General features: G+C 43.1%; 1 protein-coding gene across 2 annotated transcripts in view; it reads right to left on the reverse strand.

The window, feature by feature from the left end:
* Nucleotides 1-14038, reverse strand: part of CNTNAP2 (contactin associated protein 2) — a 999981-nt gene that overhangs the window by 265798 nt on the left and 720145 nt on the right. For both annotated transcript variants that reach the window (XM_083577628.1, XM_083577629.1), the window contains one exon: nucleotides 1460-1579. In XM_083577628.1, coding sequence (XP_083433754.1) covers nucleotides 1460-1579 — 120 coding nt within the window. The remainder of the gene's footprint in view (nucleotides 1-1459; nucleotides 1580-14038) is intronic.

A 14038-nucleotide genomic window follows, 5' to 3' on the forward strand; every position in this document is an offset into this window, starting at 1 on the left:
AAGGGCATCCTGATCAAATTTGCAGATGACACCAAACTGGGAGGGGTGGCTAACACCCCAGAGGACAGGATCACACTTCAAAATGACCTTGACAGATTAGAGAACTGGGCCAAAACAAACAAGATGAATTTTAACAGGGAGAAATGTAAAGTATTGCACTTGGGCCAAAAAAATGAGAGGCACAAATACAAGATGGGTGACACCTGGCTTGAGAGCAGTACATGTGAAAAGGATCTAGGAGTCTTGGTTGACCACAAACTTGACATGAGCCAACAGTGTGACGCGGCAGCTAAAAAAGCCAATGCAATTCTGGGCTGCATCAATAGGAGTATAGCATCCAGATCAAGGGAAGTAATAGTGCCACTGTATTCTGCTCTGGTCAGACCTCACCTGGAGTACTGTGTCCAGTTGTGGGCACCACAGTTCAAGAAGGACACTGACAAACTGGAACGTGTCCAGAGGAGGGCAACCAAAATGGTCAAAGGCCTGGAAACGATGCCTTATGAGGAACGGCTAAGGGAGCTGGGCATGTTTATCCTGGAGAAGAGGAGATTAAGGGGTGATATGATAGCCATGTTCAAATATATAAAAGGATGTCACATAGAGGAGGGAGAAAGGTTCTTTTCTGCTGCTCCAGAGAAGCGGACACGGAGCAATGGTTCCAAACTACAAGAAAGAAGATTCCACCTAAACATTAGGAAGAACTTGCTGACAGTAAGAGCTGTTCGACAGTGGAATTTGCTGCCAAGGAGTGTGGTGGAGTCTTCTTCTTTGGAGGTCTTTAAGCAGAGGCTTGACAACCATATGTCAGGAGTGCTCTGATGGTGTTTCCTGCTTGGCAGGGGGTTGGACTCGATGGCCCTTGTGGTCTCTTCCAACTCTATGATTCTATGATTCTATTCTATGATTCTATGAAGAAAGGAAGATATTTAGACTTGTCCCTATACTGACTGCTCAGTTTCTGTGTGACCGTAGATATGCCATCATCAGTAAATAGATCCTCATCAGAAAAATGGGTATTTTAAACAGTGAGTTCATGTGGTTGTCTTGAGGTTCAATATGAGAGAGAGGGAGAATGAGAACAGGGTATCGAGGTACTAGAAAGCTTTGCTCTGACTCCCCCCCCCCCAGCTACCAACTTGTGGTCCACAGTTGAGATTCTGCTATGGGAGAAGTGGAAGGAAGCAGCAGTTGGTTCTAGCAGGCCAACATGGAAGGCTTGCTGTTTCCCTCTCAGCAGGTACTTTTGTTGGCTTATTACAAATTCTCTTCTTCGAGGAATTCCTTGGCAACATAAGTGGGGTCATTCCATTTTAGCTTCAGAACAACCATGAGAAGTTAGGCTGAGAGAGGCAGGGAATGACTGCTATGTTGTGATTCAAATCTAGTAGTCCAATACAACATGGTTTCTCTATAAATAAAGGGAAGGATCAAGGCTATGCACACACACTGAAGTTACCTGTCATATTGCAGTGCACTTTCAAGGGTCCCAATGCGCCGCTGCCATCTGGATCTATCCAGTAGAAGCCTGTTGGTTTGCCCAAGTGTTTATATGCTTCACAAGAGAGTTCATAATTAGCTGAAACAAACAAAAAATAATGCTAAGGAAATCAATTGCCCTGAGATCCAGAAACATTGCATTCTTGGGGAAAGTCATAATACTGTAGTAATTGCAAAAGAATTGTAAAACCATTTATATACTGTAAAGAATTTAGTAAGTTAGTGGAAGTGTTTGTCATATGCTATTTATCATATGCCAGAGGAAACAAAATTTCTAAAAAATTTAACTCTATAAAATTGGCAAAATTTCAAGATTGCAGTATGTAAAGGTAAAGGGACCCCTGACCATTAGGTCCAGTCGTGGCCGACTCTGGGGTTGTGGCGCTCATCTCGCTTTATTCGGCCGGGGGAGCTGGCGTACAGCTTCCTGGTCATGTGGCCAGCATGACTAAGCCGCTTCTGGCGAACCAGAGCAGCGCACGGAAACTCTGTTTCCCTTCCCGCCGGAGCGGTACCTATTTATCTACTTGCACTTTGACATGCTTTTGAACTGCTAGGTTGGTAGGAGCCGGGACCAAGCAACGGGAGCTCACCCCGTCGCGGGGATTTGAACCGCCGACCTTCCGATCGACAAGTCCTAGGCTCTGTGGTTTAGACCACAGCACCACCCGTGTCCCATTGCAATACATAGATCATTGCTATTTAAGAAAAATAAAAACTGATAAAAGGGAAACTTAAAACAGTATTAAAATGGAGTAAGATAAACCGCCAAACTGTGATTTGACATTTTTTATTGTTGTTTTTGTTTTGACCATCAGGGTCATATCAACCACAGAAAGTAATAATAATGCTAATAATATACACTAGGGGTGCGGGTGGCGCTGTGGGTAAAACCTCAGCGCCTAGGACTTGCCAGTCGTCAGGTCGGCGGTTCGAATCCCCGCGGTGGGGTGCACTCCTGTTGCTCGGTCCCAGCGCCTGCCAACCTAGCAGTTCGAAAGCACCCCCGGGTGCAAGTAGATAAATAGGGACCGCTTACTAGCGGGAAGGTAAACGGCGTTTCCGTGTGCTGCGCTGGCTCGCCAGATGCAGCTTGTCACGCTGGCCACGTGACCCGGAAGTGTCTTCGGACAGCGCTGGCCCCCGGCCTCTTAAGCGAGATGGGCGCGCAACCCCAAAGTCGGACACGACTGGCCCGTACGGGCAGGGGCACCTTTACCTTTACTTAATAATATACACTGATACAATATGGAAGAACAGAGTTGATCAAAATATGTATTTACATTAAAATATACCAAAATACTACTACTAATATGCTATATACAGAAGGTTAAAAACCCAATATATCTATATTACAAATGGTTAAGGGAATTAATTCATTTAAAAAAATAGTAGTAATATTAATTTTATTTTTGTAGCCCATCCATCTGACTGGGTTGCACAGCACCTCTGTGATTTGGCAAACTTAGAGGCTCGTCCGTGAGAAGATCAGCTGGCCACCACAACTTCCTTAGTGCTGCACAGTCACAAGGGTCAGTTTTAGGAGAATGCCCTCTTGCACAATCCACATATGGCAAAACGCCACAGGCCTGGCCTGCATCCTATCGAACGGTATGTCCTTAGCAGACAAGTAAAGCAGTGGGATTTCTTTAAAATTTGCGGTATACAAATCTTTTAATAAAAGAAATGTTAGGGTAGAAAGTGTTTGTTGAAGGAAGCAGAGTTGAAAACCTCTTCTCTAGATTTCATTTGTTCAAAATGCTTGCAAACTACCACTTTGCTTTATCTCAGATCTCTCACAAAGGTCACCAGTGCTTGAGTTAGTTCTATGTGGCAAAGCTTGCCAGATCACAACCTATAAAATCCAGCTGCCTTATGTGCCAGCCACGGCTTTGGCCACTCCACTCCTTTCCCTGCTCTTGTCCCTGCCCAAATACTGCTAACCTGTTATGGCAATAGCTGTCTGAATACGGGGAAATTTTCATTGTCACACCGGCCACATGAACATCCAGTTGTGAAACATCAGGTGTCTAGCAAAATTTGGCAACCTCCTGCATTGCCAACAGGGTTGGCAGGTTAGTGAAAAACAGAAAAGGGGCTCCCTCTTTCTTGGAATCCAAATGTCCTGCAAGAAGTCATTGTGCTGCTATTCTCCAGGATCTTCTGTGAATAGAGCCCATGCACAACAGGAGGAGACAAAAAGGCTCAACAAGATATCCTAGATCTGTAGGACAACCTTCTTTGCACAGTAATATACTGGAAGACCAGCCGAAGAAGACCAGAAAGCTTGCTTGTATACAAAACACCCTGAACTCCCTTCACAGTCTGCAGGGCGCACCTAAGGGCCTTCCAGATGGGCTGCTTAATTGAGTAGCCATCAGGATTTGTTTGACGGGAGGCTGGATGACATTGCTTCAAAGCAAGTGCTCTCCCACAGTTTCTGGTACATTTCCCCATTACTTTCCTTGCTGCAAATGGCAGCAACAGACTTGAAGTGCATTAAACTGTAATTCTCAGGATTCTTGGAGGAAAATCAATTTTGCATGAAAATGATGTAAGTATATTATAGTGTAGTTATACCCACATAGATGAAGTGATAAAAAATTAACTTTTAATCTGCCAGTCCACAGTAAAATATTTATAACAAAATTGGATTGGATATAATTCTTATTTCAAATAAGAAATAAAAATACAAAAATTAATTTATTTTCAAATAAAAAAAGTAATATATACTGAACAAGAGGCTTGCTGATATACAGACCATAACTTTATGTTGGGAGCTAATACCTGCCAGTAATTCAGTTTTTCACAGACACACAAAGAATGCTTTGGCTGCAAGCATGAGAAAAAATTAAGGGTATAAGTGCCTATCAAAATGGCAAACTTCAGACCTTTTAACCCAACCTCTGTGATCTTCCCTTTTGATCTCAGTAAACTGTAGTCTAAAGGTCATAATTTTTTCGCTTCCAAAATTAGTTAATTTAAAAGAGTACACAATATCGAACAGTAACATCCTAACAACAACAGAAACAGATGTACAAATGTAGGATGGGGGACACCTGGCTGACCAGTAGGATATGTAAAAAGGATCTAGGGGTCTTGGTGAACCACAAGCTTAACATGAGTCAACAGTGTGATGCAGAAGCAAAAAAAGCTAATGCTATTCTACGTTGCATCAGCAGAAGTATAGTGTCCAAGAGAAGTAACAGTACCAATCTACTGTGTCTTGGTCAGGCCACACCTGGAATACTGTGTCCAGTTCTGGGCACCACAATTTAAGCAGGATATTGACCAGCTGGAAAGTGTGCAGACGAGGGCAACAAAGATGATCAAGGGTCTGGAAACCAGGCCTTATGAGGAAAGGTTGAAGGAGCTGGGTTTGTTTAGCCTGGATAAGAGAATACTGAGAGGAGGTATGACTGCCCTCTTCAGTTATCTGAAGGGGTGTCACATGAAAGATGGAACAAGCTTGCTTTCTCTTGCTCTGGAGGGTAGGACTCGAACCAATGGCTTCAAGTTACAGGAAAATAGATTTCGAATAAACATCAGGAAGAACTTTCTGACAGTAAGAGCTGTTCAACGGTGGAATGGTTTGACTCGAAAGTTGGTGGACTCTTCTTCTTTGGAGGAATTTAAGCAGAGATTGGATGGTCATCTTTCATGGATGCTTTAGCTGGATTCCTGCATTGCAGGGGGTGGACCAGATGCCCCTTGGGGTCCCTTCCAACACTACAGTTCTATGAAGTGCCAATATAATTTACAGCTGGCAATTGCCAGCATTAAAAACAAGATACCCAGAGATTTACCAACTGCCTGCTGCAAAATTATTTTAAACCAGAATAATGCAAGTCTTAAAAAAATCCTGCATTTTTATTAGCACCTGAATATTAACCTCATTTGTTCATTGTCACATAATACATTACTTAAAAGCTGTGATTTCGGACCTCATTAAATTGCATGAGTCCCTTGGATCACCCACTTTTTTTCTAACAAAAGTACAAAACTTTTTCCAACATAGTATCATGTGCTCAGGAATTATGATGTACCAGGAACGCTCTCTGATTAAAAAAGCATACCAGCAGCCGGTGTACAATGCAGCTAATTGTAAGCCTTTATTTCGTTAATGGCGTCTAATCTTGCAGGAGGAGTTGCTCCTCTGCAAACAACTGTGACAGCTGCCTCCTATGATCTTTATGAGCTCATCTGGCTCTGTTCCATGCCCCATTTACCTTTGGACAGAATGCTGTTTAAAGTGATGAAACCCACTCTCTGATGCCCACACCATATTTCAACCAAACCTTGCCCTTGAGGCCCCCCACCTCACCCCTCTCTTGATGCTCTTGTTTCTCTCTAAACTTCCACTTAAACTCTCTGTCTTCAATTAATTTGCTTGTCAAACCACCTGACTTCCTCACTTCCGTAACCCATGGTTCCTTCTAATGGCATTAACTCTCCAATAAACTTTCCAATGGATGAACTTTTCCCGTAGGTCCTCATCCCTACTTGTCAGTATCTGCAATGCAGGAGGTTGCCCTAGAAGAACCCAGGGTCCCTTCCAACTCTACAGTTGTATGATTCTATCTTTGTGTGCCTGCCTCTCTTATCCTTGAATTTTGGGAGGTTGGGTTGGAAGTCATTACCCCTAAGAAAGCTAGTCCCACCCTCTCCATACTTCCTCCGTCTATGGTTCCAATAAGCCCCCAAATTCCATGCCTGAAGATCCTTCCTAATCTGGCTGAACCAGAGCTGAGTCATCCTCCTTTAAATACCCCAACCAACCCCAATTTTGTGCATTTCAGAGGTTTGGCACTCCAACTCCTATCAGCCCCAACCAGCATAGTCAATGGTCAGGGATCATAGAATCATAGAGTTGGAAGAGACCACAAGGGCCATCGAGTCCAACCCCCTGCCAAGCAGGAAACACCATCAGAGCACTCCTGACATATGGTTGTCAAGCCTCTGCTTAAAGACCTCCAAAGAAGGAGACTCCACCACACTCCTTGGCAGCAAATTCGACTGTCGAACAGCTCTTACTGTCAGGAAGTTCTTCCTAATGTTTAGGTGGAATCTTCTTTCTTGTAGTTTGGATCCATTGCTCCGTGTCTGCTTCTCTGGAGCAGCAGAAAACAACCTTTCTCCCTCCTCTATGTGACATCCTTTTATATATTTGAACATGGCTATCATATCACCCCTTAACCTCCTCTTATCCAGGCTAAACATGCCCAGCTCCCTTAGCCGTTCCTCATAAGGCATCGTTTCCAGGCCTTTGACCATTTTGGTTGCCCTCCTCTGGACACGTTCCAGTTTGTCAGTGTCCTTCTTGAACTGTGGTGCCCACAACTGGACACAGTACTCCAGGTGAGGTCTGACCAGAGCAGAATACAGTGGCACTATTACTTCCCTTGATCTAGATGCTATACTCCTATTGATGCAGCCCAGAATTGCATTGGCTTTTTTAGCTGCTGCGTCACACTGTTGGCTCATGACAAGTTTGTGGTCAACCAAGACTCCTAGATCCTTTTCACATGTACTGCTCTCAAGCCAGGTGTCACCCATCTTGTATTTGTGCCTCTCATTTTTTTGGCCCAAGTGCAATACTTTACATTTCTCCCTGTTAAAATTCATCTTGTTTGTTTTGGCCCAGTTCTCTAATCTGTCAAGGTCATTTTGAAGTGTGATCCTGTCCTCTGGGGTGTTAGCCACCCCTCCCAGTTTGGTGTCATCTGCAAATTTGATCAGGATGCCCTTGAGTCCATCATCCAAGTCGTTGATAAAGATGTTGAATAAGACCGGGCCCAAGACAGAACCCTGTGGCACCCCACTAGTCACTCTTCTCCAGGATGAAGAGGAACCATTGATGAGCACCCTTTGGGTTCGGTCAGTCAGCCAGTTACAAATCCACTGAGTGGTAGCATAGTCAAGACCGTGGTAGCATAGGAGAGATTGAGTCCAAAACTCTTGGAGGATACCAAGCTGAAGAAGGTTTATATATCTTCACCATGGGCTCCTTTGGGAGGAAGGGTTGCATATAAATTAACAACAACAACTACCATGTCTAGTCACTCCAGCCATGGGATTGTGATTGGGAACAGTGGCTAAACAGGGGTGGAGCTGCTGCTGACGCCATACTATTATGTACCTCAATAGGAGTACATTGGAGGTCAAAAGACATCAACAAAAAGGAGGACATCTATTTTCTAGCCTGTGTTTAGCTTGCTTCTAAGCTAGTTTCTTGTTTTGAAATTTTTGAATCGTGTCAAAAGGCTCCAGCGTTCTCTCCTTTCTACTTTGCACTAGGAAGAACTCATAAAACATCCCCATTACCAGTGCAATATTCAGCATGTCCTGTGATAAAACACATCAAATTAAAAGGCAAGCATGATTGAAAGAAAGAAAGAAAGAAAGAAAGAAAGAAAGAAAGATGGGCATATGCCAAAGCGCCATTGAAATGACTTTGGGCTGAATCATATTGTTGAGAAACAAGACAATTACTATTGTGGTGATAAAGACAAGGAAAGAGGAGCCTGTCATTAGAATGATAAAGATGAATGTGTCTTTGACATGGCAGATGGTAAAGAGGATGATTGACACGTGGAGGTGAAATTATAATTGAGTTACTACAAACTATTTCAACTGGCAGCTCAGCTCAGCCTGAATTCAAAAGCAAAGGAGCACCAACACAGAGCGCTGATAGGCTTTGATTTCAAGTCAATTTCAGGAGTGGAGTTGCTTTGTAACTTGTGCTACAAGAAAAATATGATGATGATAAAGAATAGTTCTAAGATGCCCCCCCAATCATTAGAGTCCTAAGTTAGAAAACACATTGTAAGAATGGACATTTATATGTCTAGGGATACATAAAGAAGTCTCTACTCAGGTCTGTTCTAGTCATCGAAAAAGTCCAAACAACTTGTTCAAGCATTTATCTGCAGTTGAACTAGGACCTAAAGTAGGAAGACTCTAGGATTAAATCGTTTGTTCACATCTGCTGCTCTTTGGAGTCAGAAAGATGGAAATATAAGGATCTCTGTGAGTTACATTTGTGGAAGGGTATTCTTGCAGTTATCAGAGAGAACACCCCCCCCCCCCGACCACATGGCTTCTTCACCCCAGCCTCTGTGCACTGAGCAAAGATCCCTGCAGAGGGGAAGCCTATGTGCCCAGGCATCCCTGGGAGCTAAAGCTCAGGCATGTGGTTCCAGTCATGGGGAAGTAGATGGGCAGAGGCCTTTCTCCGTAAGGTGTTCACACCCCGTGCATGAACGTCAGGTGGAGGTGCATGGCAAGGAAGTAGCCCTGTTCCCCGGTAGATCTCTGAAGGGGATGTGACACTAGACTGGTCTTAAATGAGTCTGGCTTCAGAGTTTGCCGAAGGCAGTGAAACACGGCTGGAGTTCACTGCAGAAGAGCCTGAGACTTAGAAGTCAACACAGTCAGCCTTCTGGAACAGCAGTCCACACAAGGACATCTAAAGTAAGAAGAGAAGACTTGCCTCTCCCAAGCGACACACACATAGCCTTTCCTGAAGCAATCCTAGACAGGGTTGTCCGAAGGAGGTGCCCATGGCAAATCTCACTGGGGCTCCTCCCCTGCCTCTGCCACCCCCTCCACCTCATGACGATGGTGGCAGCAGCAGCAGCAGCAGCAGCAGCAGCCCCTCTCCCTCGGCTTCTTGGGGTTTGTGTGGGTGCTCTGCTTTTTGCTGCTACTGCTTTAGTGATGGCAGACTGTATCGTCTTGGCTTTACATTTTCCTTTTGCTGCCAGGTCCTCCAGCTCCCTCATGCCTGCCTTGCTCCAGGAAAGAAGGCAGGGGGCAGCCCTGTTGGGAGGGCAGGAAATGGCAAGGTTGCCCAGGAAGCTGAGCTGCTGGCTCTGGCTCCTTGGGCCCTTTGCCTGGGGCTTTGCAAGCAAGATCCTATTTTCACATGTGAAATGTTGGATGCTATGGGAATCGAAATAAACAGCTTCATTTTTAGGTGTATTTTAGAAGTGCTGGAGGTTCCCACTGAGTTCATAAGAAGTAAGAAGCAGCTCCAGTGGTTGTTTTTTTTCCCCTGGAGGGGGTTGCAGACAGTGTTTCAAGTGCATTTTACTATGAAGTATAAAGCCAGCACTCTGGGGGCTCTTTAATAGCCCTCATGCATGGTTTCCATTACATTTTCTCACTTTACAAATAAAAGAAGGATTTTTGTTTTCAAAATAGCAGCCCTGCAAGCTCTGTGCATGTCCTAAAGGCAAAAATAAGCAGTTAAACATTATACTAACGTCAATAATGACTCCTCTGTTGTCACTTAAGCAAACCTAACAGAGGGTGAAAGAAACACAAAGAAACAGCTGGATTTTGTTACAACAAAAGAAAAGTATTTTTTTTAAAAATCCAATGTTCAGGCAGTATAGAATGAGAATTAAAAATGTTTTTGTTGGTAAACTGAAGAGAGAGAATCCTAACAATAAACTGAAAAGCTGCATTCGGTCCTTTACAAAGAAAGGGAGCGTGATCACTGGCTTGCTTTTTGATCTCTCTGCTACGTTTGACCCAGTCGACTCTGGTCTTCCTCCTAGGCAAGGTCTGTGTAGTGGAAAACAGGGGTGCTTGTGTTACCACGGATCCAGCCCTACCCATGGGACCAAGTTCAGAGATGTATTGGGAGAGTGCTTTTTGGCGTCCTGGCAGAGTACTGCAGAGCACTATTTTATCCTCAATGCTATTTAATATTTGTATGAAGCCCAGGGCCGGCTAAACCATTATGGAAAGGGGAGGTGACCACCTCAGGCGCCAGGATGCAGATCTCCATTGCCCCCAGGCTCCTGATGTAGGGAGGTGGGGGCACCATTCGGTGGTTCACCTCAGGTGCCAAAAGGTCTTGGGCCAGCCCAGATGAAGCCACTGGCAGCAGTCATTAGGAATAACTGGAAAGCGAACTGGTGGGGAAGCTATTCGCATTTGTTTTGCAGTATGTTAATTAATTCAAATATAGCCACAGTGGAATGGACTCCCTAGGGAAAGTGGTGGGCTCTCCTTGCTTGGAGGTTTTTAAGCAGAGGCCAAATGGCAGCTGCCATGGATGGTCTAGTTGAGATTCCTGCATCGCGGGGGGATGGACTAGATGACCCACAGGGTCCCTTTCATCCCTGCAATGATATGATTCTATGTTCCTGAAAAGGGAGGGATTTAAACAGACACTTATCTAGTTACCCATGTCATATTAGAATTACTCCAAGGCAGGAAAACTTTGCCAAAGTGTGGGCTTTGGGGGGGGGACAAAATATACAAAATAGCATTAAAAAAATACAAAATAATCATACAATTGAGTAGGTCTAGCTCACAATAAAAGGTTCTTCAAGGGACTGAGAATAAGAAGTGAGGAGAAGAAACTTATTGGTGGCAGGCAGTGCAGTTTGAAAAGATTCCAGACTTATTTCCCAAGGTAATAAAGAGGCACCACCTTTCCTGTGTACCCTCAAACCTGGTGTTTCCCTCCCTAAATTTAGGGATTAAAAGACTGGTTAACAGGCCAACAATGTTATCATTCAATTAACTTACAAATGAGAGTAACGGGGTTTTGCAAAACACTGGATAATATATTTTCCTACAGAATGTTGAAATGGGATTATTCTATGTACCATGGGAGATCCTCCATCAAAGGTTTAAGGCAAAAATGCTCATTATGTAGCCCCTTATTTGTGCCTACCTATTTGCATTACTTCTCATGCTGAACACACAGAATTACAAATCTTCTTGAAAATATGCTATTTCTTAGAGTTGCAACTGAATTTTAATATAAGTGTCCAAATACTATTTTTTGCAGCTAAGCAGTTATTTTAAAACAGTGAAGTAAGCAATAAACTTAGACCGAGTGTTTTTTAATGGAAAAGATTAAAAGAGAGCTAATTAATTTTCAGATTTTACATGCAAAGTCAGTCTCAGGCAGTGATTAATCCCCAATAAGGATTTTGCTCCCTATATAAAGAATCTCAAAAGTCTCTCCTACTAATTATATGTTCTTTTTAATGTTGTGCCCTGGAAATACTTGTAGGTTTTTAAAAATATATATATAAAGAAGTACTACACTGGCAATATTAAAGTTCCACCAATATTTTCAAATATATACCTTTTAACAGACCCTCTGGTATCCATTTATCCAGAATACTAGCTTTAAAAGCCTGTGAAAGACCATATGCTGCAAGGAAGGACTTCAGCACTTGCTTCTCCAATTCCTCTTTTTTTTGCCCCCAATTCAGTGTCCCCCCTCCCCAATCCTCCGCTCTAGTCATACCCTCACATTCCCAATGAAGACCAATAACCCTGGCAGAGCTATTAGTGACTCACAGCAAATGGGATGCTTGCCCTGTGCAGACCATGATGCAGGACGCTTACCTTACTCTATATTGGCTGCATGACAAAGCTAATGCTTAAGACACAGCCTACTATAATCAGTGCTTTTTTCTGGGGGTCCGCACACCTCTAAATGTTTTGTGAAGCTTTGTACTTTTGTCCACTTTACTGTATTTATTTTCCCTGATTTGAACTATAAAATGGTGATTTCCTTGAGTCAAAATGAGAGTACCCCTAAACATTTTTTTAGAAAAAAGCACTGACTATAATAATAGACTCAGAGAAGTGCAACTCCTGTTTCCTACAATTAAACACACACACACTGGCATGAGTAGTTTTTAAAATCTGATTTTAGGGGACAGCTGAAATTTGGAGGAGCATCCACCTGAGGATTCACCCCATTAACTGTTCTACCAAATAGTGTTGTTATAACGATCTCTGGCAGGCAAGCAGCCTGATAAGCAGCAATGACTCTCTGTTAGTTCTTAAGCAAGTTTATTTACAAAAAACCCACACATCCAGAGCACGTCTTCCCACCTGCTCGCATTGACAGTAGTTGATCAGTCTGAATCATCGTTCCTCCCCCAACAGGGAGAACACCAAAATCCCACCTTTCTTCTCCTTCCCTTCCATTGTACTCTGAGCTTCTCCAATCTCCTAGTACGGGGACTGAATGGCTTGCCTGCCTCCTCCCCACTCCCAGAAGACCCAGTCTCAAACTCTGGCTTATCTTCTGGCTGCCTGGCAACACTCTGGCCACCTTCCAACTCTTCCTCTCCTTGGGAGCTAACAGCGTCTTCCCTGGGAAGGAGGGGGGCCGGGCTGCCCTTTCTAGACTCTGACAGCCAGCTCTCATCTGCAGAGTCGGCCCCTTGCTCGCTTAGCTCAATTTCTGAGGCCGACTCTTCCGCTGCGCTCTGGAAACCACATTCCTGACAGTTGTTACTAACTAAATTCTTTTAACTCCACAAAGCGGTCCATTATAAGGTTGTCCAGATGCAGAGGTCTGTCAGCTGTGGTGGAGGTTGTGCAGGAGGATTGTCTTTAAACATTGGTTATATTTTGGTAAAGGTTGCGGACTGGTTACAATATCACCAGTTACATGATATGTTTAAGACAGATTTTTAAAAAATGGGGTTTTGGACCAAAGCTCACAATTTGAAAGAGAACTATTACAAAACAAGGATAAACTTCTGTCTAGAATGTGCAACCTTCTGTTAGAATGGGAAACAAAAGACGAGCTAGTTAAAGCTTCAATGACACACTGGGCAATAGATACAGGGCACAATATAGATTTAAACCTCTGGAAGAAACTCTGGAAAAATGATTTGATATTTACTGCATGTTATTCACTGAAATAGAATCATTTGAAAATGATTCATAGATGGTATCTAACTCCAAGTAGGTTGGCTAAGATGTCTAAAGTAGAATCCAACATGTTGGAAATGTAAAGAAATCGAGGGAACCTTTTTTTGTATGTGGTGGACATGTAGAAAGGTAAAAGAATATTGGGATATGATTTACAATGAGTTAAAAAAAAAGTTTCAAATCACCTTCCCAAAAAGACCAGAGTCCTTCTTATTGGGAATAACCCAGAGAGAAATTTCCAGGTGTCAGAAAAGCCTGTTTATGTATGCAACAACAGCAGCCCTTGTTTCGTTAGCCCCAAAATGGAAAGTGAGTGAGGTCCCAGATAAAGAGGACTGGCAACTTAAGAAGTGAGAATATGCAGAACTTGCAGGTTTAACACATAGAACAAGAGAGCAAGAAGAACATATATGTAAAGAAGAGTGGAAATTATTGAATATATGGAAAATAATTGTACAAAGCTGAAAATGCTGGCAGCATTAAGATAAATTCAACAATGTAAATAATGTCTGAATGGAGTAAAAATGGAAAACTGACATGAATGGTTACGGTAAAATATGCAAGAATGGAAGATATGCCAAATGAACCATGGAAGGAGAAGAAGGGAAGATAGTTAAATGTTGGTAAAATGTTTACCTTGATTGTAAAATAGAAAATTTAATACAAATTATTACATTAATTTTTTTTTTGGTAAAGGTTGTCTGTTGCTGATCACTTCTGCAACTCCCCCCTCTGACCTTTCTCACAGAATGCTCATGGAAAGTATTATAGGATGGCCACCCACACATTCACACCCTCTGGGTCTCCTACAGTGCTAGTCCAATATCAAATT

The sequence above is a fragment of the Podarcis filfolensis genome (assembly GCF_964270895.1).
Source record: "Podarcis filfolensis genome assembly, chromosome: 12".
Classification (NCBI taxonomy): Eukaryota; Metazoa; Chordata; class Lepidosauria; order Squamata; family Lacertidae; genus Podarcis; species Podarcis filfolensis.